General features: G+C 43.1%; 1 protein-coding gene across 2 annotated transcripts in view; it reads right to left on the bottom strand.

Annotated features, from left to right (window-relative positions):
* Positions 1-25,297, bottom strand: part of rttn (rotatin) — a 61,726-nt gene that overhangs the window by 20,439 nt on the left and 15,990 nt on the right. For both annotated transcript variants that reach the window (XM_071414918.1, XM_071414919.1), the window contains exons 16-28: positions 24,955-25,071; positions 24,222-24,361; positions 20,810-20,981; positions 17,336-17,435; positions 16,839-16,927; positions 16,634-16,751; positions 16,126-16,222; positions 15,950-16,015; positions 15,600-15,791; positions 9,014-9,256; positions 8,235-8,379; positions 2,038-2,213; positions 671-890 (exon numbers count right to left, since the gene is read on the bottom strand). In XM_071414918.1, the coding sequence (XP_071271019.1) occupies positions 671-890; positions 2,038-2,213; positions 8,235-8,379; positions 9,014-9,256; positions 15,600-15,791; positions 15,950-16,015; positions 16,126-16,222; positions 16,634-16,751; positions 16,839-16,927; positions 17,336-17,435; positions 20,810-20,981; positions 24,222-24,361; positions 24,955-25,071 (1,875 nt within the window). The remainder of the gene's footprint in view (positions 1-670; positions 891-2,037; positions 2,214-8,234; positions 8,380-9,013; positions 9,257-15,599; positions 15,792-15,949; positions 16,016-16,125; positions 16,223-16,633; positions 16,752-16,838; positions 16,928-17,335; positions 17,436-20,809; positions 20,982-24,221; positions 24,362-24,954; positions 25,072-25,297) is intronic.

The raw sequence follows: 25,297 nt of genomic DNA, 5'->3' as shown, positions 1-25,297 counted from the left end.
CAGTGCATCTAAATGAGTCTTAAATGCAGCTGGGATCTTAGCTTTGATTAGCCTGCAAACAGAGAGGTGAGTGAGAGAGGCCAAGGCCAGATGAAAAGCACCCTAAGGGCCATAGAGCACTGGGAGAGACAGGGGGTGAGGTATGGGGGAGTCAAGGGTGAGGGAAACACAGGTGTGGGGTGGGGGAGGCGGGGTGAGAGGTCAAAACTTGGAATCATCTGTGTCAGGTTAGGTTGTACTAAGGCTGTTGTGAGCTGTGCTGTTTTTTTACTGTCCCAGGAACAACTAGGTTGTGCCGTGCTGTGTGTTCTCATGGTGAACTAAGCTACACTGACCACTACTTTGCTTATCTGAACAGGACAGTGCTCTGCTGTTCTTGGCTATGGGTAGAACCAGATGGAACCAGCTGGGATGATTTCTCATCAACAATTTACCGTGTTGTAGTCTGTATATTTATTCATGTTCAGGAGCAGGTTGTAGTGTGAGTTAATTACAAAAGGTATTTTCTTCCTCATTATTTCTAGAGGGCTGATATTTCACTACAAATAACACATTTTACAGGTAATTTTCACTTTGACTAATTTGTGGAGGCCACAGATTCCTTCTGGCCCAAGCTGCTAGGAGAGAAAAGAGCACGTCACACACTCCCTTCTGCACCCATCACACACACCTCCAGTAGTCCACTGAGGTACTTGGTGCAGAGAGACTGGGGCTCCATGGTGGGACAGTGTGAGCTCCAGCCAGGCTGGGCCGTGAGGCTGACCATGCCCAGCAGATTCCTCTCCAGACTCGGGAGGCCGTAGAAGCGGGGGGCGTCTGACACCCGCAGGCACTGGAGAAACCGCACTGCCAGCTGGCTCTCGAAGGGCCCTGCCAGCGCCATGCAAAACCTGTTGGGGGAGAGAGAGAGAGAGAGAGAGGAGATGCAGGGTGAGAGAGAGGAGACGCAGGGAGGGAGGGAGGGAGATGCAGGGGGAGGGAGATGAGTAAAAAGAGGAGTAGAGGGTAAAACAGACAAAGAAAGAAGGAAGGAGAGAGAGAGAGGAGTGAAAGTTAATGGGAGGAAGATGGTGTGAGAGGAAGGTGGGCAGAGACAAATATTGCCATCAATAACCAACAACTAACATCAAGGAAAACATCAAGCTCCTTCTACTGAAAGTAACATCAAATCAAATGGTATTGGTCACATACACACATGGTTAGCAGATGTTATTGCGAGTGTAGCAAAAAGTTTGTAGTGTAGCGAAATGCTTGTTCTTAGCCTCATGGATACGGATATGAATATCACCACACAGAATATAAAAAATGCATCCCACTGCAGTCATAAGCTTTGTTCAGCCTCTTCTATAATTTCATGGTATTAAACATTAATCAAGCTCCACAGGCAGTGTCAATAATGCCACGTACGTGCACATTCTCTCACACACACCAAAAGGCAAAAATTATCATTCTTTAATTTATGTTTTATGAGGAGACATTTCTTTTATTCATAGGGACACAGTAAATATTCTACTGTCAGGGGAAGCTCGCTAGCTAGCGGTGAAAAGTCATCGGTGCTGCTTCCATGGCCCTAGGCACTTCTGACTAAGGAAGATGAGAAGAGTACAGTAGTTTAATAGCAATGTGATAAAACACACTTGTGTAATCATTTATCAGTATAGCTCACCATGCTAGAATGAGCTATTTCTACACAACAGTTAAACCAGCAGTCATGACAAACAGTTTGTTCAGTCAGATACACTAGAAAATAATAACTGTGGGGGAGATGCCTACCCTGTTTGTCTTAGTTACATTTGTAGCTCTGTGTTGTAGCTGTATTTCGGCGTGTGTGTGTGTACTGCATGTGTGTATATGTGTGTGTGTTAAGTAGAAAATGCCTACAGGCAGTTTTCTTGAGCGATACGGAACACGCTTTGCATACAAATGACTCTATACTCTAACAAATAAACACCAGAGGTACAGAGGCTGGCATTTGGAGGTGGTAGCTTATCAGTTAGAGGAAAAGAGAGAGAGGGGGTGTGTGTGTTTCTACTGTACCTGTCGGTGGTGTGTGTGAGGCGGTGCAGTAATCTGTTGATGAACCCTGTCAGTTCTCTCTGTAGTCTCTGGTTGATCTGGGCCCTCAGTTCTACTAGTTCCTCCGTCTCTCCCTGACTCGCAGTGTGTGTCTGCGACTCCTCGCCGAGCAGCAGGTCCAGCAGTGAGTTGGTCTCCTGCATGGAACACATACACACGCAGGTAATGCTGCAGGTTGAACTGTCTCATTACTTCATCCAAGAAAGCCCAACTTGTATACAACTCCTCACGCATTATAAACTAACTACAATCTAAACTACAGTGAACAAAAATATAAACGTAAAGTGTTGGTCCCATGTTTCAGGAGCTGAAATAAAAGATCCCAGAAATGTTCCATATGCACAAAAATATTATTTCTCTCAAATTTTGTGCACAAATTTCTTTACATCCCTGTTAGTGAGCATTTTTCCTTTGCCAAGATAATCCATCCATCTGACAGGTGTGGCATATCAAGAAGCTGATTAAACAGCATGATCATTACACAGATGCGCCTTGTGCTGCTGACAATAAAAGGCCACTCTACAATTTGCAGTTTTGTCAAATAACACAATGCCACAGACGTCTCAAGATTTGAAGGAGCGTGCAATTGGCATGCTGACTGCAGGAATGTCCAACAGAGCTACCATAAGCCACCCACCCATAGCTGCGCCCCTGCCCAGTCATGTGAAACCCATAGATTAGGGCCTAATGAATTTATTTCAATTGACTGATTTCCATTTACAGTATGAACCGTAACTCAGTAAAAAAATTGAAATCGTTGAATGTTGCATTTATATATTTGTTCAGTATAATTAAGGTATTCAGAATGAATATGTATCATTTTCTCATTGAGTTTCATGGTGATAGGTGCAGGGTAAAATATAATAAAATAAATAAATAAAAACATACTAAAAGTATTTGGAGAAATGTGCTTTGGGGCTTGTCCCCCCAAAAATGAAAATGTGTCTTGAAGGCAACATTCATTTGCTTTGACTCTAGTGTTCCATTAGTACATGTGCATTTTCAGGACACAACCAAACACATTTACCAAGGCAAGCATCACACAGTTCTTCACTAAATTCCCTTTCCCCTCTGTGTCTCACTCACTCAATTGCGTTCCGACTGCTCCCTCTAGACACACATGCTGCGTTTGCACACAAGATCCCATTAGACCTACAGAAATAAATGATGGGATACACAAGCTACATTCCTTGCCAAATGCCAACAATTTTATCATAGATTCTAAATTGACTGGATGATTGAAGTAGGAAAAAATAATTGTGTCCCGTCTATTTTACCGCATAGGATACTTTGCGAACTACTAGCCATTTAGAATTTGTTATCCTATGCTATAACCCCTCTAAACATACACAGGTTCCACACTGAAAATCTCCAAAAACAGTTTAATAAAGACAAAGAGTATTTATCAGAATCATTAAGCCTTACTTACAAAAGATATAGTACCAGTCAAAAGTTTGGACACGTACTCATTCCAGGTTTTGTTTTTATTTGTACTATTTTCTACATTGTAGAATAATAGTGAAGACATCAAAACTATGAAATAACACATATGGAATCAAGTGTGTGCAAAGCTGTCATCAAGTCAAAAGGTGGCTACTTTTAAGAATCTAAAATATATTTTGATTTGTTCAACACTTTTTTTGGTTACTACATGATTCCATATGTTTTATTACTATTATTCTACAATGTAGAAGAAAGAAAAACCCTTGAGTAGGTGTGTCCAAACTTTTGACTGGTACTGTATGTCGTGGCCGTAATTCATCAGCATGCAGTGTTCAATGTGGAATTGTTCATCCATTTAGAAAAAGCCAAAGAAAAGGCAGAAAATACAACGTTTTCAGGCCTACATAGAAGAGACAGATTTTGGTATGTAACACTGAAATTCTTTTTCTTTAAAACGCGCCAAACTAAGCCCTGTTTCAAATTAGCACGCTTTCAGAAAAACTGTTCCAAATGTGCAAGATGCCGAATATCTTCAGCCTCCTGAGGTTGAAGAGGCGCTGCTGCGCCTTCTTCACCACGCTGTCTGTGTGGTTGGACCATTTCAGTTTGTCCGTGATGTGTACGCTGAGGAACTTAAAACTTTCTACCCTCTCCACTACTGTCCCGTCGATGTGGATAGGGGGGTGCTCCCTCTGCTGTTTCCCGAAGTCCACAATCATCTCCTTTGTTTTGTTGACGTTGAGTGTGAGGTTATTTTCCTGACACCACACTCCGAGGGCCCTCACATCCTCCCTGTAGGCCGTCTCGTCGTTGTTGGTAATCAAGCCTACCACTGTAGTGTTGTCTGCAAACTTGATGATTGAGTTGGAGGCGTGCATGGCCACGCAGTCGTGGGTGAACAGGGAGTAGGGCTGAGAACGCACCCTTTTGGGGCCTCAGTGTTGAGGATCAGTGGGGTGGAGATGTTGTTACCTACCCTCACCACCTGGGGGCGGCCCGTCAGGAAGTTCAGGACCCAGTTGCACAGGGCGGGGTCGAGACCCAGGGTCTCGAGCTTGATGACGAGTTTGGAGGGTACTATGGTGTTAAATGCTGAGCTGTAGTCGATGAACAGCATTCTCATATAGGTATTCCTGTCTAGATGGGTTAGGGCATTGTGCAGTGTGATTGCGATTGCGTCGTCTGTGGACCTATTGGGGCGGTAAGCAAATTGGAGTGGGTCTAGGGTGTCAGGTAGGGTGGAGGTGATATGGTCGTTGACTAGTCTCTCAAAGCACTTCATGATGACGGAAGTGAGTACTACGGGGCGGTAGTCATTTATCTCAGTTACCTTAGCTTTCTTGGGAACAGGAACAATGGTGGCCCTCTTGAAGCATGTGGGGACAGCAGACTGGGAAAAGGATTGATTAAATATGTCCGTAAACACACCAGCCAGCTGGTCTGCGCATGCTCTGAGGACGTTGCTGGGGATGCCGTCTGGGCCTGCAGCCTTGCAAGGGTTGACACGTTTAAATGTTTTTCTCACGTCGGCTGCAGTGAAGAAGAGCCCGCAGGTTTAGGTAGCAGGCCGTGTCAATGGCACTGTGTTGTCCTCAAAGCGAGCAAAGTTGTTTAGTCTGTCTGGGAGCAAGACATCCTGGTCTGCGATGGGGCTGGTTGTCCTTTTATAGTCCGTGAATGACTGTAGACCCTGCCACATCCCTCTCGTGTCGGAGCCGTTGGATTGCGACTCTAAACTTTGTCTCTATACTGACGCTTAGTTTGTTTGATTGCCTTATGGAGGCAATAGTATTTGCAAATGTACACAGCTTTTCCTTCTACATTAGCTTCAGTGAAATGTCTCCACACATCAGATAGTGTCCGTGGCATTTTCCTGTAAAGATTAGAAAATAAAATGTAATTTTTTTTAAAAAATACAATTCCATGTACAGATAAATAGTTAAGCAGTTAGATTAAACAACTCCTTTGAAAGATAAATGTTCTAAAATGAAACATGTATGGAAACAGGTGAAATAACACTCCTCAGTTAGCAGGCTCAAGCAAGCTAAAAGCCACATGGTAGCAAAAACGAAATAGCAGAATTTGTTAACAGGTTAGAAAATATTTAAAAACACTTTGCTGTAGGCTACTATTTACTAGTTAACAAAAAATCATGCATGTCATATAAAATGTATTCACCCCACCCAGTGTTGTAATCAAAACTTACCAGAAAGCATGTAGTCCTTTGCTCAGACAGTGTAGTAGAGTGGGCTCAATAGCATCTCATTAGCGTGCAATATCTTGAGAATCAGCTGTACATGTGATGGAAGAGTGCATTGGACATGTGATGGAAGAATGCACTGTGCACACAGAGGGTTGCAATTCCATTGAATTGGGGATAGTTTAACCAAAATATGCCACAAGACCTAGAATTACCTTATGTGTATCCCACAAAAAAAAGTCACCGTTATAAGTTATAAGGTAACTTTTTTGATGAATTTAAGCAAAATTCCCCAAATTTCAGGGCTTAACTTCCCAATGAAGATTTCCCCCCAAAATTGGGAAATTTACTGAAAAATGTCCAACCCTTTGCAACCCTAGTCTTGATTGTGACAATGGCTCGGGAAATAAGAGCGTTTTGTCTGCAAAATTAACAAAACAAGGCTGTGTCATTGCACAGCCATACATAGGCTTCTACAAGCAAGCATCACTGCTGAGGTTACTGCCTTACTGAAGATTGTGTTCTCGGGCTCATGCGGTGGAGGAGATCTTCGTGGGCTATACTCAGCCTTGTCTCAGGGTAGTAAGTTGGTGGTCTGTTGATATCCCTCTAGTGGTAGGGGGCTGTGCTTTGGCAAAGTGGGTGGGGTTATATCCTGCCTGGTTGGCCCTGTCACAGTGTGTCCCCCCTCAGTTCTGTCACAGTGTCCCCCGTCTCAGACTATTGCAGCATACTGGAGGCTATGTGCCAGGGGGCTAGGGTCAGTCTGTTATATCTGGTGTAATTCTCCTGTCTTATCTGGTGTCCTGTGTACATTTAAGTATGCTCCCTCTAATTCTCTCTCCCTCCCCTCCCAGAGGACCTGAGCCCTAGGACCATGACTCAGGACAACCTGGCCTGATGACTCCTGGCTGTCCCCAGTCCACCTGGTCGTGCTGCTGCTCCAGGTTCAACTGTTCTGCCTGCGGATATTGAACCCCGAACTATTCACCGGACTTGCTACCTTGTCCCGGACCTGCTGTTCCCGACTCTCTCTCTCTCCCCCACACCTGCTTTCTCGACCTCTGAATGCTAACCATGAAAAGCCAACTGATGTATTCCTGAGGTACTGAACTGTTGTAACCTCTAGAAACATTGTGATTATTATTTCACCCTGCTTGTCATCTATGAATGTTTGAACATCTTGAAAAACAATCTGGCCTTAATAGCCATGTACTCTTATAATCTCCACCCGGCACAGCCAGAAGAGGACTGGTCACCCCCCAGAGCCTTGTTCCTCTCTACGTTTCTTCCTTTCCCTGCCTTTCTAGGGAGTTTTTCCTAGCCCCTGTGCTTCTAAATCTGCATTGCTTGCTGTTTGGGGTTTTAGCCTGGGTTTCTTCTTTGTCTTCCTTCCGGAGACACCTGAAACCCCACCTCTTTAAGGAATACCTAGGATAGGATAAAGTAATCCTTCTAACCCCCCCCCCCCTTAAAAGAGTTAGATGCACTATTGTAAAGTGGTTGTTCCACTGGATATCATAAGGTGAATGCACCAATTTGTAAGTCGCTCTGGATAAGAGCGTCTGCTAAATGACTTAAATGTAAATGTAATGTTTCTGTATAAGCCCTTTTTGACATCTGCTGATGTAAAAAGGGCTTTATAAATAAATGTGATATAATTTAAACAGTTGATATTATGGTTTCAATAAATTCATCTTAAATGGAAATTGTTTTTTATTGAGGCAATTTAGCAATTAGGATTTGTTATCGGTATGATTCATTTGGCATTGTTGGGCACTGTTGGCATATAAATTAATGCGCACATATGTTTTTCAGTTCAGCCCATGCGGGTACCATACCTATGATGAAGCAGGCAAGGTGAGACACATTAGATCTGATGTAGCTCCTGTAGCTAAGAAATAACTGAGAGTTTCTTAACAGCTGTGGAAATCATCTATGTTATGGGTCCTGGTACTCTATTTTGGGGTTGTAATGTGATATTAATGCCTTTGTCCTTTGACAGTGTGTGATTTATACAGGCTCTACTTTGATAACTACACATCTCTGTGTTTGGGGAGGACAGGAAAGCTTAAATGGATCGCTGGCACACACACATGCAAGCACCCACTCACCCTACAGTTTTAGGGGAGAAGAGGGGGAGTGTGCCCAATCTAATGGTTCCCAACATGGGTTAATACAAGAAAGGAGATGAAGTCAGATTTACTGAGTAATGGTGATACACTAGACCAGTTTTCCTATTATAGTCCCTATTCCCTCATCTCCTTCATGACGACACATAGGATAAGGCCTAGATGAAAGGTTAGAGGTTAAAGCGATATCACAGAGGACAAACCCTGAGAAGATAGGTTGAGGGCATTTTCCCAATAGACTTATCATACTGCTTTCACCTAACCTGGGTTCAGATCAATGTAAAAGATGGAGATGAGACTAAAGAAAGGGAATGAAGCAAAGTGGACAAGGATCTAGGAGATGAGGAAAGCAAACCTGGGGACCTCCTGGTCCTAGTGCTGACCTGTTTGAGGAGTAGCTCCAGTATCCAGCGGAGGTCCTTGTCCTCGGACTCTAAATGGCTCTGTTTGAAGTAGGCGCTCAGGAACGCTATAACGTCCACCAGCAACCTCTCATCCTCCACACACGCTGGACGCACCTGCACAAACCTACAGACAGAGAGAGGGAGACAGAATAATGGAGAATATGGATGATATCTTGAATTTTGGTGGACATACAACTGACCTGTAGAATTGATGAGTACAGTAAAGCTGCTGAAAGTGCAGCATTGAATAATACAAAATAAAGGATTCATTTATTGCATAATTACACTGAAGAAAAATATAAACCGCAACAAGTGTTGGTCCCATGTTTGATGAGCTGGAATAAAAAGATCCCAGAAATTTTCCATAAGCACAAAAAGCTTATTTCTCTCAAATCTTGTGTACAAATTTGTTTACGTCCCTGTTAGTGAGCATTTCTCCTTTGCCAAGATTATCCATCCACCTGGACTGGTGTGGCATATCAAGAAGCTGATTAAACGGCATGATCATTACACAGGTGCACCTTGTGCTAGGAACAAAAAAAGACCACTCTAAAAAAAAAATCTACTTTTTTTTTTAAAATGTATCTGTGACCAACAGATGCATATCTGTATTCCCAGTCATGTGAAATCCATACATGAGGGCCTAATGAATTGATTTCAATTGACTGATTTCCTTATATGAACTGTAACTCAGTAAAATATTTGAAATTGTTGCATCAATATAGATGGTCTTCTAGTGTGTGTGTGTGTGTGTGTACCTTGCTATGGCGGGCTGCCAGATGAGGGAACGGAGAGTGTCCCTGCAGCTGTGTGTGTGAGTGCCTGTGATGGCCATCCTGTCAATCAGCAGGTGGAGGCGGAGCCTGGAGAGTGCAGAGGTCACAGAGGCATGGCCTGCTGCCATGACGATGTCCTGGACGCAGTCCTGAAGGCCGCTGGGGAGGTGCGTTGCCCGTAACGACAGAACCTGTGACCCTGACAGGCTCAGATCACTGTGGAAACTAGAGGAAAACAAGACAGTATTTGTTATTTTTTCTGCAAGCAATCAAAGTTTCCCTTTAGGGTCAATATAGTACTCATCTTGTGCATGTGACCGGACCAGGAACAACTCAGGTCTAGTTATGTTATCTTGACCTTATCTTTTTGGCTGTGATGAGAATGAGTGAACACATTCCCGTTAAGAAACCACCTGGGAAAGAGTCGAAGGGGAGAGAAGAATGTGGCGTGTAATAATTGAGTCGTTCTGATTCTGAGTTGGATCAGAAGTTGTATTTCTACGGTGACAGGGGTGTCACATAAGAGCCCAATCACCCAGGCAGCACGGTGCCTTCCTAATTCTGTTCCCAGGGACTTTTGATGAGCCGTCTTCCAGACGTGCCTTGTCACTCCACACTTCCTGTGTCTGGGACAGCAGGGGATTGTGGGTAGTTCTGCATGACTCATCACTAAAAGGCTGTGTGGCAGCCTAGTTTACACCTGAGAACCAGAGGAGTAGCCTACGAAGCAGGTCTGAGGAGTTAGCAAGTTAACTTTGATCAACTTTGAGTTCAACTCGGGCTAACCGGTCATACAAAAGTGGCTCACCTTTTAGCCTGGTACATTTCTATGGCAACGAATCCTTCAGAACTAACCTGCTCCAGGGCGGGCTCTCTCATGGCTAACTTCACCTGCTCTGAATTAATCAGATTCCCTCCCTCTTGCAAAGATTTCGTCATCAACCCGATCGTTTGAGGAAGACGACTGATTCAATATTTTATTAATCAAAAGTCTTTTGGGGTGTTAAAACATAGTAACGTTAAAATATATAACATTACACATAATGACAGAATGCATTTTAAACTTCACGCAATGTAGTCCTAACATTCTTTTATTATTAAAAATCTAATTTTATTTATCACTTACACATGGTTAGCAGATGTTAATGCGAGTGTAGCGAAATGCTTGTGCTTCTAGTTCTGACAGTACAGTAATATCTAACAATTCCCCAACAACTACCTAATACACACAAATCTAAAGGGGTGAATGAGAATATGTACATGTAAGTATATGGATGAGCGATGGCTGAGCGGCATATGCAAGGTGCAATAGATGGTATAAAATACAGTATTTACATGTGATATGAGTAATGTAAGATATGTAAACATTATTAAAGTGGCCTTATTTAGAGTGCATTGTATAAAGTGACTAGTAATCCATTTATTAAAGTGGCCAGTGATTGGGTCTCAATGTAGGCAGCAGCCTCTCTGAGTTAGTGATTGCTGTTTAGCAGTCTGAAGAAGCTGAACAACAAGCTGTTTTTCAGTCTCTTGGTCCCAGCTTTGGTGTACCTGTACCTTGCGGTTGAGGGCGGTGCATTTGCCGTACCAGGCTACGATACAGCCTGACGGGATGCTCTCGATTGTGAATCTGTAAAAGTTTGTCCAAAGCCCAAAGCCCTGACAAACCAAATTTCTTCAGCCTCCTGAGGTTGAAGAGGTATTGTTGCGCCTTCTTCACCACACTGTCTGTGTGAGTGGACCATTTCAGTTTGTCTGTGATGTGTACTCCCTCTGCTGTTTCCCGAAGTCCACGATCATCTCCTTTGATTTGTTGACGTTGAGTAAGAGGTTGTTTTCCTGACACCACACTCCGAGGGCCCTCACCTCCTCCCTGTAGGCTGTCTCGTCGTTGCTGGTAATCAAGCCCACGGCTGTTGTGTCGTCTGCAAACTTGATGATTGAGTTGGAGGCGTGCGTGGCCACGCAGTCGTGGGTGAACAGGAGTACAGGAGGGGGCTGAACATGCACCATTGTGTCGAGGGTCAGCGAAGATGTTGTTTCCTACCTTCACCACCTGGGGGCAGCCCGTCAGAAAGTCCAGGACCCAATTGCACAGGGCGGGGTTGAGACCCAGGGCCTCCTGATGAGCTTGGAGGGCACCAATGGTGTTGAATGCTGAGCTATAGTCAACGAACAGCATTCTTACATAGGTATTCCTTTTGCCCAGATGGGATAAGGCAGTGTGCAGTGTGATGGCGATTGCGTCATCTGTGGACCTGTTGGGGCGGAATGCAAACAGAAGTGGGAAGTGAGTGCTACAGGGCAGTAGTCATTTAGTTCAGTTATCTTTGCCTTCTTGGGTACAGGAACAATGGTGGCCATCTTGAAGCATGTGGGGACAACAGACTGGGATAGGGAGCGATTGAAAATGTCCGTAAACACACCAGCCAGCTAGTCCGGGCATGCTCTGAGGACTATTTAGTCATGCAAAAGTATTGATAGGAGTGGAGGGAAAAGGTGCTTGTATATTGATAAGCACACCAAAGACGGCATTAACGATAAGCAATAAAATCAAGGCGGCACTTTTAGAAGCCTATTTCACACAAGAGCCTACTGAATTTGCAAAATAACTTTTCTTTAATTTTGATTTCAGCACAAATTAAAGTGTGACTGACTTACCCATGGATTGAAGTTTCAGCAATGTCTCAATGATGAGTTCGGTGTTGGACTAGCCTTGTGTGACATGCACGCACAGTTACCAGCCAGCTAGAGTTAACGGCAGGGGGGCGAGTAATATCCACTGTTGATGTACGGATAAAGACTGAGCTGGAATGTGAAGATAACTGAAGCTAGTTAGCTTTAGAAAACTCTGAGTAGATCTAGCTTGCTTCGTAGGATACCCCTCAGGACTGACTGATTCAAGCTAGCTACAGTATCTACATGAAGCACCTTGACATTACATTGAAAAAGAACTGTAGTACTCAGAATATTTTCTAACCAGACGAAGACGCAAAGGTTCATCTAAATAAAAATGTGAATAAACATACACGCACATACTCCTGGGTCCAAAAACCCTTTCAGCCTTGCTGTTTAGTCCAGGACTAAGCCTTAATCTGGGTCTGTGCCATGTGTTGTTCCACTTTAGATGAGGATGTGATTTTGTTTGATTAGAGAATGCTAATGAGCTGGGTATATGTCCAAATGAGTGTTTTTTAACCTAATTTAATATTCTGTGTATATATACAGTTGAAGTCGGAAGTTTACATACACTTAGCTTGGAGTCATCAAAACTCGTCTTTCAACCACTCCACAAATTTCTTGTTAACAAACTATAGTCTTGGCAAGTCGGTTAGGACATCTAGTCATTTGACAGACAGATTACTTCACTCATAATTCACTGTATCACAATTCCAGTGGGTCAGAAATGTACATATACTAAACCCAAAACGGCTGCGGGCGTGCGCCATTGTGCAGTATCGTGCAGAAATGTATTTTACCCCCCCACACCAAACGCGATCACGACACACAGGTTAAAATATCAAAACAAACTCTGAACCAATGATATTCATTTGGGGACAGGTCGAAAAGCATTAAACATGTATGGCAATTTAGCTAGTTAGCTTGCACTTGCTAGCTAACTTTAATTTGTCCTATTTAGCTAGCTTGCTGTTGCTAGCTAATTTGTCCTGGGAAATAAACATTGAGTTGTTATTTTACCTGAAATGCACAAGGACCTCTACTCCGACAATTAATCCACACATAAAACAGCCAACCGAATCGTTTCTAGTCATCTCTTCTCCTTCCAGGCTTATATGGTGATTGGCATCTAAACTTTCATTGTATTACCACAACAACCGGCAACAAAGTTCGTCTTTCAATCACCCACGTGGGTATAACCAATGAGGAGATGGCACGTGGGTACCTGCTTCTATAAACCAATGAGGAGATGGGAGAGGCAGGACTTTCAGCAAGATCTGCATCAGAAATAGGAATTACTTCTATTTTAGCCCTTGGCAATGCAGACGCTCGAGGGCGCGCGCGAGCAGTGTGGGTGCAATAATTGAATAACATGGATTTCTAAATGTATTTTGTGACGCTCGCGCACGTAACGTGTCCGGTCTGGTCAGCATGTAAGTTGACTGTGCCTTTAAACAGCTTGGAAAATTCCAGAAAATGTCCTGGCTTTAGAAGCTTCTGATTTTTTCTTTTTTTTCACCTTTATTTAACCAGGTAGGCTAGTTGAGAACAAGTTCTCATTTGCAACTGCGACCTGGCCAAGATAAAGCATAGCAGTGTGAACAGACAACAACACAGAGTTACACATGGAGTAAACAATAAACAAGTCAATAACATGGTAGAAAAAAAGAGAATCTATATACAATGTGTGCAAAAGGCATGAGGAGGTAGGCAATAAATCGAATAATTACAATTTAGCAGATTAACACTGGAGTGATAAATCATCAGATGATCATGTGCAAGTAGAGATACTGGTGTGCAAAAGAGCAGAAAAGTAAATAAATAAAAGCAGTATGGGGGGTGAGGTAGGTAAATTGGGTGGGCTTTATACCAATGGACTATGTACAGCTGCAGCGATCGGTTAGCTGCTCGGATAGCAGATAGGCTAATTGACATCATTTGAGTCAATTGGGGGTGTACCTGTGGATGTATTTCAAGGCCTACCTTCAAACCCAGTGCCTCTTTGCTTGACATCATGGGAAAATCAAAAGAAATCAGACAAGACCTCAGGAAAAAAAATGGTAGACCTCCACAAGTCTGGTTCATCCTTGGGAGCAATTTCCAAATGCCTGAAGGTACCACGTTCATCTGTACAAACATTAGTACACAAGTATAAACGCCATGGGACCACACAGCCGTCAAACCGCTCAGGAAGGAGACGCGTTCTGTCTCCTAGAGATGAACGTTCTTTGGTGTGAAAAGTGCAAATCAATCCCAGAACAACAGCAAAGGACCTTGTGAAGATGCTGGAGGAAACAGGTACAAAAGTATCTAAATCCACAGTAAAACAAGTCCTATATCGACATAGCCTGAAAGGCCGCTCAGCAAGGAAGAAGCCACTGCTCCAAAACCGTCATTAAAAAAACTGACTACGGTTTGCAACTGCACATGGGGACAAAGATTGCACCTTTTGGAGAAATGTCCTCTGGTCTGATGAAACAAAAATAGAACTGTTTGGCCATAATGACCATCGTTATGTTTGGAGGAAAAAGGGGGATGCTTGCAAGCCAAAGAACACCATCCCAACCGTGAAGCACGGGGGTGGCAGCATCATGTTGTGGGGGTGCTTTGCTGCAGGAGGGACTGATGCACTTCACAAAATAGATGCCATCATGAGGGAGGAAAATTATGTGGATATATTGAAGCAACATCTCAATACATCAGTCAGGAAGTTAAAGCTTGGTTGCAAACGGGTCTTCCAAATGGGCGATGACCCCTAGCATACTTCCAAAGTTGTGACAAAATGGCTTAAGGACAACAAAGTCAAGGTATTGGAGTGGCCATCACAAAGCCCTGACCTCAATCCTATCGAAAATGTGTGGGCAGAACTGAAAAAGCATGTGCGAGCAAGGACGCCTACAAACTTGACTCAGTTACACCAGCTCTGTCAGGAGGAATGGGCCAAAATTCACCCAACATTTTGTGGAAGGCTACCCGAAACGTTTGACTCAAGTTAAACAATTTAAAGGCAATGCTACCAAATACTAATTGAGTGTATGTAAACTTCTGACCCACTGGGAATGTGATGAAAGAAATAAAAGCTGAAATAAATCATTCTCTCTACTATTATTCTGACATTTCACATTCTTAAAATAAAAGTGGTGATCCTAACTGACCTAAAACAGGGAATTTTTACTAGGATTAAATGTCAGAAATTGTGAAAAACTGAGTTTAAATGTATTTGGCTAAGGTGTATGTAAACTTCCGACTTCAACTATATATTACTGTAAATATTGATCACATTCCTTGTGTATGATCATATATTTTGAATGTAAATATTGTGAACCTATGTTATACATTTTTTACCTCCTGTTTCAGGATGTGATGTGACTGAGTACTGCCTCTATATATAGGACCTTCCACCCCCACCTGGGATATGGATGCCTGATGAAGACCTTAGGGTCGAAACGTTGTTATAAATATCACCTGAGAGCATGAGCAGCAGTGTGCGGCCTTTTCCTTTCTGATTTCTTTATAATTTTCTTTCTAATTTACTTTGATGCCAGTCTGCATTAAGACAGTGATAGTTTTGTGCATGATAGTGACACCTGAATTGATCCATTGTTTAGTTGTATACCTCTGGTGTGATTAGTTAAGTTAAAACAGGAACGGTGAGGCTTCCTCGTCTGTTGTCTGCATTAGGTTACATGACAAAAATGAAGACAGCTGAGGCGTCTGATCCATCACTTTAGCAGTCCAACAGAAACTGTCTGCAACTCTTCCCCAGAACGTTCTAGTAAACATTGTAGCTAGTGAACAATCTCAATTAACGTCCTTGGTAAAATGAAGGTCAACAAAAACAAACTTGACATCCAAGGTACATAAGGTGTGACGTGATGACATCACTTACTCGGCGACATCACTGCGGATCCCACGGAGCTGCTCCAAGAGGTTATCTATCCCAGAATGCCATGCGGTGTTCCAGGCCAGCTGCAGGGTCTCCTTAGCGGGGGTCAGGGAGAGGAGGTCAGAGTAGGGGGGCAGGACGGAGCAGTAGGGGCTCACCGCATGGTGGGACGCGGCCTGGAACGGTAGGCTGTACCTATGGAGGGAGAGGAGGGGGAGTGAGCAGGGGGAGAGAGAGGAGGGTAGAGCATGTAGTTACTAGATATAACACCATTCATATGTAAATAGACAGACTGACATCAATATAAAAAGTAAATATTGGTGACTATCAATAAAGTTAGGCTACTTCATTACCTTCGTATGACGGACACAGGGAGAGAGAATGGTGAGAGAGCCACGTCGGAGCTGTAATTTTCCGACCTGATTAGGTAAAACAATAAAATGCTTTACCACACCTTTGCTCTGTAGGAAATAGTGCTAAAATCAAAAGCAAACAAATTAATTCAGATGAGAGCGGGAAGAACACATACCACACTTCTACTGTGGCAATCTCATCAAAGAGCAGCAGACACATCAACACAGCCGCCTCACGAACATCCCCTTTGTTCTCCTTGACAAGCAATGAAGCTAACAGGATAAACAAACAATTAGAAAACGTTCAGTGATTAGCGGTGGTGAACGTACACTCAGTTGATTCCAGTGAGGGTTTAGCTATGTGATTGTTTAACCTTGTGAAGGCCTTTGAGAGGTGCAACAGAATGTGTTTACCAATGTGAACGTCTAGGTCCTGTGAACATACCTCTAAAACTGTACAACGTAATGCCTAAATTGAATGAGTTGTGATGTGAATGAACCCCAGGGCAGTGTTAAACTGTTCAAACGTTACTCGCTGAGTTGTAATGCAAACTTATCCCTCAGCTGGGCAACGAAATGTGTTTAGCTGTGCCCGAGTGAATGAGTTGTGTGTGAACGTCACTCAGAGCAGTGTGATAGCGTTGGACTGTGATGGTTGCTAAATGAGTTGTGTTGGGAACGTACCCCTGAGCAAAGTGATGAGGAGGGGGTTCTTCTCAGCCAGAAGATGCCTCAGGGAGGGGTCTGCATACACCAGCTTTCTCAGAATACACACACACGGCTCCAACAGGCAGTCCATGCTCTGGAGGAAGAACACACACGTGTTAACACAGCGAACATAGACAAACATACATATTCATATGTAAGCTGATCTGTGAGGTCTTTTCACCTTCCTGTGGCCGTTCACACTCTCTGTGATGAAGCAGATCACTTTATCTGTTACACCAAGACTCTTCAACACTGGGTGCATTGCTGTTTCTGTGGAGAAAATAGATTGAAAGTAATAACTTAATAGGCCTATCAATAATACAAATGAAGTGTTGTCTGCCTAACAATGCTAGACCCTAAGAATACATGGAATTTGCATATTTTTCCTTTCTCAAGTTACTTCCATTATTTATCCTAAACATATGGTGGTGGGTAGAAGCATACGCCTTTGCAAAAACATGGCAAGCTTTTCTTTGTGTGACTATTCGCACAAAACGTTTATATTTTCCTCAACTTTATTTTCTTTGCAAACCATTTTGATGTTCTAGGTCAACACTAACAAAGCTTAGGAGAGTTATGTCTAGTGTTATGCCCTTTTCCCCCAAAAATATTTTTTGATCTACATATCCCTTGCTAATCCTAAATGCATTGTGTGGAGGATATGAAGCGCTACATCACCCTGTAGGACGACAGCCAGTTGTTCTGCTGCTGACCTCCTGAGGGTCAGGTCAACAGTGTCAGAGGTCAAGATGCTGAACAGCTTCTCCACTGACTCCACCTATGGTTATAAAGAAATAAACAACTAACAGTAAGAACAATTTAACCCAGTGGTACACTACATGATTTGGCCCCGATTTAGCGGTCCCAGACACGTTTTTCTTTTGAGATCGGAAAGAAAAATCCCCATGTCGTTGCCTACTCGGGGGGAGTGGACGTCACCAACGCTCGTTTGATGTGAGCGAGTCAGACACGCCATCGGAGGGCTACTGATCCCGTCTTTGAGTAGTCCCAGACGTACCGATATTTTCAAACATACTTGATTATATGGGCACAAAATCTGCAATGCTCTTGTAGTGTGAGATTTGCAACGACAAGTTTTAAGAATGTGATCAGCAAATAGCCAATGAGCTTGCTAAAGAGCCTGCTTAGACCCACAGCTCGTTCTAGCTACATTAACAATCTAATCCAGGGCCATGCACAGGGGGCATGTGCTCAAAAATAAAATGAATATCTCGAAATTCATAACACACCAAATGCCTCTGTAGCAAAAACATATATATATATATTTTTTAGCATGGGCCTATTTATTTATGCAACATGTAAAATAGGGACCTTGAAGCCACACCTATGTGGAGCGCAGGTCAGGTACATGTACGCACTTGAAACAGCAAGACAGAGAAACCACACACAAATAAAGACAATGAAGAAATCGACAAAACTGGTAAATAGAATGAAATAAACCAAAGCTTCTTGATCATATGTGTTACAGTTTTTTAGCTCTCCAAACAACGTTTCCACTTTGAGAACGAGAATGGTGTGAATGTAATAATATATTGTCTGAATGAACAGAAATGACCGCAACCAAACATTGTAGATTACTTGGTGAATTGAGGAGATTAATGATAACATCAAGACTAAATATATATGTGATACGTACGGGAATTGGTCAGCATTAACAGCCAATTGATATAAAGAAACAATGAGTGCACATGAATTGGCGGGGGTCAGCGGACATTCTTGGAGAGACCAGCCTAGCGCATCTTTGCCACACAACAACACTCACTCATCATCACAAATTGTAAACTAGCTACACTATATGCATAGTCTATGCACAGTCACTTCACCCCTACCTACATGTACAAATTACCTCGACTAACCTGTACCCCCCCGCACACTGACTCGGTACCGGTACCCCCTGTATATAGCCTCGTTATTGTTATTTTATTGTGTTACTTTTTTATTTTATTTAGCAAATCTTTTAAATCTAGGGCTTGTAAGTAAGCATTTCACAGTAAGGTCTACTACACCTGTTGTATTCGGCACATGTGACAAATAACATTTGATTTGATTTATATATACACAATAGTATGTGGACACCCCTTCAAATGAGTAGATTCTGCTATTTCATCCACACCCGTTGCTGACAGGTGTATAAAATTGAGCACACAGCCATGCAATCTCCATAAACAAACATTGGCAGTAGAATGCCCTTACTGAAGAGCTCAGTGACTTTCAACGTGGCACCGTCATAGGATGCCACCTTTCCATCAAGTCAGTTAGTCAAATTTCTGCCCTGCTAGAGTTGCCCCGGTCAACTGTAAGTACTGTTATTATGAAGTGGAAACGTCTAGGAGCAGCAATGGCTCAGCTGCGAAGTGGTAGGCCACACAAGCTCACAGAACGGAACCGCAGAGTGCTGGAGCGCATAGCGCGTAAAAATAGTCTGTCCTCAGTCGCAACACTCACTAACGAGGTCCAAACGGCCTCTGGAAGAACTGTTCGTTGGGAACTTCATGAAATGGGTTTCCATGGCAGAGCAGCCGCACACAAGCCTAAGATGACCATGCGCAATACCAAGGGTCGGCTGGAGCGGTGTAAAACTCGCCGCCATTGGACTTCGGAGCAGTGGAAACGCATTCTCTGGAGAGATGAATCACACTTCACCATCTGGCAGTCCGATGGACGAATCTGGGTTTCGCGGACGCCAGGAGAACACCATCTGACCCAATGCATAGTGCCAACTGTAAAGTTTGGTGGAGGAGGAATAATGGTCTGGGCTGTTATTCATGGTTCGGCCTAGGCAACTTAGTTCCAGTGAAGGGAAATCTTAATGCTACTGCATGCAATGACATTCTAGACGATTCTGTGCTTCCAACTTTGTGGCAACAGTTTGGGGAAGGCCCTTTCCTGTTTCAGCATGACAATACCCCTATGCACAAACCGAGGTCCATACAGAAATTGTTTGTCGAGATCGGTATGGAAGAACTTGACTGGCCTGCAGAGCCCTGACATCGAACACCTTTGGGATAAATGGGAACGCCAACTGCGAGCCAGGCCTAATCACCCAACATCAGTACCCGACCTCACTAATGCTCTTGTGGCTGAATGGAAGCAAGTCCCCGCAGCAATGTTCCAACATCTAGTGGAGGCTGTTATAGCAGTTAAAGAAGGACCAACTCCATATTAATGCCTATGATTTTGGAATGAGATGTTTGACGAGCAGGTGTCCACATGCACTACATGACAAAAAGTAGTTGCAGTGCCGCCTAAAGACATGAATTACATCAGAAAAGAGGGTGGGCTATCAGCTGATCATTGATGTTGATTGATTTAAATCTGCTAGTTAGATTTATTTTATTGATTCCGATTTACCTCTTTCTGCCTCTCTCTGCTGTGCATATCAGCCAACCAGACCAAAATACTGATGATATAGGCTAAATCAAGTGTCATCAAGTGTTAATCAAATGTTATGCTGCTGTGGCAGTACTGTTGATATTTAAACTAGGTAGATAGCTACACACACACGACCAGTGACCGCAACTCTCAAGCCATGCATGTTTCCATACTGGGCACATGCAATATCCGTACAGGGCAGACTGGGAAATAGGCACAACCGGGAGCGCGCAAGCTAGGTACAGGGCAGATCAACAGGCTCAAACAATGGACGGGGTATGTGGTGGCGAACTTGACGACGACTTGCAGGCAGTGGGTTCCGAACAACAATGACACTTTCTTCCGTACTTTTTTGTATCATTTTGGCGGAAATCACACAAAAGGTCCCTTTGGAGACTGGAAGGGCAAAATGGCATTCGGTCTGCACAGGTAGAACCCTATCTGGGCACTGCCTGATCGAATCACATCACACTGTTTTGGTGAGACAATGTGGTGGTATGGAGAATCCTCACGAGCAAGTGAATAATGTTGTGTAAGACCCCCTGTCTGCGCCAGATCGTTTAGTGTGCGCACCACTACGTTGGCAAGACAAAAAAAAATACATGAAAGACGGTAGTTTAATGTGAGAGGCTGAGCGATGTTAAGATTTTGAAAGTCGTGTAGTGTACACTCTGCACTCTGTCACATAACTATACCTCTTTACTTGCATCGGGATAAAAGGCCAACGTTGTCTGTATGTCGCTGCACGTCTATCCTTACCTTGAGGAAGGACTTGTCGCTGCTGTCCAGGTTGATGTCCAGTGCATTGTTGAGACAGAAGAGGGAGGGGAGAGAGGAGAGGACAGGACCCTCCAGGGTTGGTCTGACTGTAGTAGCCCCCTCTACACTGGTCAGGTGGGGAAGAAGGTGTTGGACTGCTGCAGCTCGGACCCTGCAATCACACCAAATACTCAGAGGTATGGGACTGTAGGTCATCAATCAATCAACCTATTAATTAATCGATATAGCAACAGTGTTTACCTGGGATTTTATTTAGCAGCGGCAAAGTAATTCCCTTAAATTATACATATTTTGCCATGGGGCTGAGAGAAAAATGGCAGTTTCAAAGCTAATTTCCTATAATTCTATATATTTTGCCATGGGGTGGAGAGAACATTTTACAGTTTTAAAGCAAGTTTCCTGCAATTCTACACATTGTCAGGGGCTGAGAGAAATGTGGAGTTTTAAAGCTAGTTTCCTGCAATTCTACACATTTTGTCAGGGGCTGAGAGAAAAATTGCAGCTTCAAAGCAAATTCCCTGCAATTCTACACATTTTGCCATGGGGCTAAGAGAAAATGTGGAGTTTTAAAGCTAGTTTCCTGCAATTCTACACATTGTCAGGGGCTGAGAGAAATGTGGAGTTTTAAAGCTAGTTTCCTGCAATTCTACACATTTTGTCAGGGGCTGAGAGAAATGTGGAGTTTTAAAGCTAGTTTCCTGCTATTCTCCACATTTTGTCAGGGGCTGAGAGAAATGTGGAGTTTTAAAGCTAGTTTCCTGCTATTCTCCACATTTTCCCATGGCTTATGCCGTGTTCGTATGCCATCAAACATTTGAAAAAAATCAGCAGTTAAATGCTGCTAAATGCATAGAGGGGAAAATCTGATCAAGCATTCAAATAATCAATCTCTGTCTTTTCTCTCTCTGTTCTTTGTGTCTATGAATCAGTCAAAGATACAGGACTTTCATATACAACTAATACATCCTCCATACAACACTGAGGAGCTAACTGAGTACACAGCACAATAAAGAGAGTAACTATACATATTCATACAACAGCAGTATAGACAGACAGGGACTGTGTGGAGAAGATGGCTGTTTTCCATAACCATTACAAAGAGCCCCCAGCCAGAGACAGAGTTGATGAGTCCATCAGCTTATAACAAGTGACAGGAGTAATATGCCCATCAACATCAACACACAGTGTTGGAAAGCAGAATAGCTAAACACTGAGACAGTTGTCTGGTTTTACAACGCCCTCGAGAGTCAATGTCAAATTCAGTTGACAGCTTCAAAAAGTAAAGACACACACTCAAACAAATTTGCCTTTTTCCTCACATGCACACGTGCACCAGAGTATGTGAGCGGAGCAGAGCGGAGCTGGACCAGAGCTAGGACCGGAGCTAGGACCGGAGCTAGGACCGGAGCTAGGACCGGAGCTAAGAGCTGGAGCGCTCACTTCACCAGCTCAGGGGATGCCAGGCCCAACACACATTTGTAGTCTACTTGTGTGCTGCTGTAGCCCCTTGCTTTAGCTATTGTCATGGAGTTCACTAAATATTTTCATAAAGAAACTGATAAAACACACAGGTGCAAAATCAAGGTGACTTACAAAGATGACGACCAAGAGAGGGAGTGTGGTGATGTAGTGTCCACAACTAAATAATCATTGTGGAATCTGAAAAGACACGTATCCCAAAAGCATGATGGAGCACTTACTACGCGCACGTTAAAAGAAAAGAACGAGGTGGGTAGATAACTGAGTGTGTCATTGTAGCAAAGTATTTATGAACCAAAAAATCTGCTCTTAAATGTTTCGTTCATTTTTTGTTATATTATCTATAGGCCATAATTGATTTTGGCACAATAAGGCCTGGCATATTCCCACGTTCAAGGAGCTTTCCGCTTTGATTGGGTTATTTTGCTTACAAACCTTTAGGCCTACCTATAGAAAAATAAAACAACTCTGCATCTCTGCCCAGCCTGGCAAGAGGGGCCAAAAGGGTGTTTAACATCCCCGGTGGCTCTGTGAAGAAGATATTCTCCGCTGCTGGCCTGCACTCCAGGCACCATCGCCTGAGCCTGAAGCCATAGACTGGCCAAAACGTATGTTTCTCAAATTGAATTCAAAGGCACTAATAAGTCATTTTTCATTTCATTTGTATTTAATTCTAAGTAAGTCACAGCCTATTTGCACAATTTATAGACTATAATGATTTAATACAATGAAATGTTGTTTAAATGCTGAGTGCTTTATGTCCCTACCAGCCTATTGGGTCAAACTCGCAAATGCTTCAAAATGTATTTCTTTGAAGGCTATAGCCATGAAATAATTGAAAGAACATAGCCAAAATAATTTATTTCCGTTCCTTCTTAGGCTCCCTGTCTGGCTCCTGACCTATTTAGAGTGTTTATATGCTGTTTAATATAACATGTAGCCTATTTGAAATGTGTGATTCTTACATTCACCTTTTCATGTTTATTCAAATACTTTTCATTCAAATCATATGGTTTGGTTTCAATACTTAAAACCCTTATGGTAAGTCCATGTCATCACAAAAATAGATGGGTTTTGGTTAAACTGTGATTTTAATGAATGGAGCGAATTTGGAGTGGCAGTCTTTCAGTGCGCAAGCACCGCTCCATGAGCGATGAGCGTGATTTCCAACCGCTCAAATACTCTGGCGTGCACGCACACACACACATAGAAATCGTCTTGGGTAAACTGTTGGAATCATAGAAATAGAATAATAATTCTAAATGTATGGGTGGAATACAACGGGCACTTGGAATGCAGTTTTGTTTGGCAAGACAAGGGAGGAGATGGTTGTGACAAAGTAGGAACCAAAGTGTTGGTAAGTGTTTTCCATGAGACCCTAATTAGATTGAAATAGGCACATTCCACAAACAATGCTGATGTGCTCCACCACTGGTACCGCCCTGTATTAGAGCAAAAGTTTGCAAGCAAGATTTGCCAAATCTCAGCGGAGTTAGTTAGCCAGCTAGCGATTAGCATTAAGGGCTAACTCACTTTTTTTGGGGCACAACAACTAACTAGTAAAATATGTAGATGCAAAGTGGAAAGCTGCGTCGTTCTTGTTTGGAAAAATCATTTGACTGCATGCTGTTATTTGGTCAATGCACTTAGAGAATCTCGAGTTCAAGGAACTGCATGCTTGAGTGACAGGGGGGAGGGCTTCGTGTGGGGTTGGGAAACGGCCAAAAGAGGAGAGATGGAGAGAAAACTCTGTCAAGTCGAGGAAAAAATCAAAAGTAAAAAAAAATGGAAGTTAGACGGCTAAATGCAAATTTCAATACTGCAATTTCGATTAAAATGGGATTAATCGTGCAGCTCTACCACACACAAACACAGAGAAACAGTCCCCTACTACACAGACACGCTCACTTACTCCGGCTCCTTAGTGAAGAGTAGTCGTAGCGCAGCTCTCAACTTGGCTGTGTTTGGAAACACGCCGTCTCTCACCTCGTTTGACACTTCACTTATCAGAAGAACACAGTTTCCCAGCGCATCCTCTGTGCCTGCGTAACTCTACACACACACACACACACACACACACACACACACACACACACACACACACACACACACACACACACACACACACACACACACACACACACACACACGGTAAGGTCTGGGAATTCCAGCTGAGCACAACAGTAAATAAATATGCATCACCGTGATTAGAGAATGTTTCATCTGGTTTCTACTGACGTGACAGGCTCAGAGACGAAAGGCTGCAAATTAAATCAAACTTGACGACCTTGTCAAGAGCCCATGCATATTCAGGTTCAATTGTCTGGATTTCAGTTGCTTCAAACACCAACGTTTAATAAAAAGCTTTTTTTTGTTGGTAAAAACTGTTACAATATCACAGAATATGCAAATGAGCAGATAACTAAATATTGCTTGGCAGCAGCTCCATATGGTGCACTGTACTCAGAAGGATGCAAGACGTTTCACTATGATTGTTATTTTCTGAAAAAGTGCAATTCCACTAAGGCATTTTCCCTTCCAAAGTACTACATAAAAAGGTAAAAATTGTATTTCACTTCATGAGCACTCAATGTGTATAACCAATGTATGCCAAACATTGAGTGTGTGTGGTGTGTGTAGAGTACCTGTAATATGGGGATGACTGGGTAAAGTGCCTGGTTGAACCTGTCCCATGTTGATGCTGTCATCATTAATGGGCACTTCAGCAGAAAGAGCAGAATATCCTTGGCAGCAGAGTTTACCTATAGATCACACATCAACTCCTGAACCCACAGCAGGCAGTATAACAATACGTCTCTTCCACAAGCCAGCCAACTGTTTCTTGTCCATTTATCCTTCATTTAGCCATTGAGAATAAATTGTGTTTTGCAATAATGACCTTTTAAAAAAGTGGTTCAGTGCTGTATGTCTAGAGCAACATCTACACATTGTCAACATTTTATATGACCTTAGACAAACCCTTGAGAA

Source organism: Salvelinus alpinus, chromosome 8, assembly GCF_045679555.1.
Source record: "Salvelinus alpinus chromosome 8, SLU_Salpinus.1, whole genome shotgun sequence".
NCBI lineage: Eukaryota > Metazoa > Chordata > Actinopteri > Salmoniformes > Salmonidae > Salvelinus > Salvelinus alpinus.
This window is presented reverse-complemented; position numbering and strand designations above follow the sequence as displayed.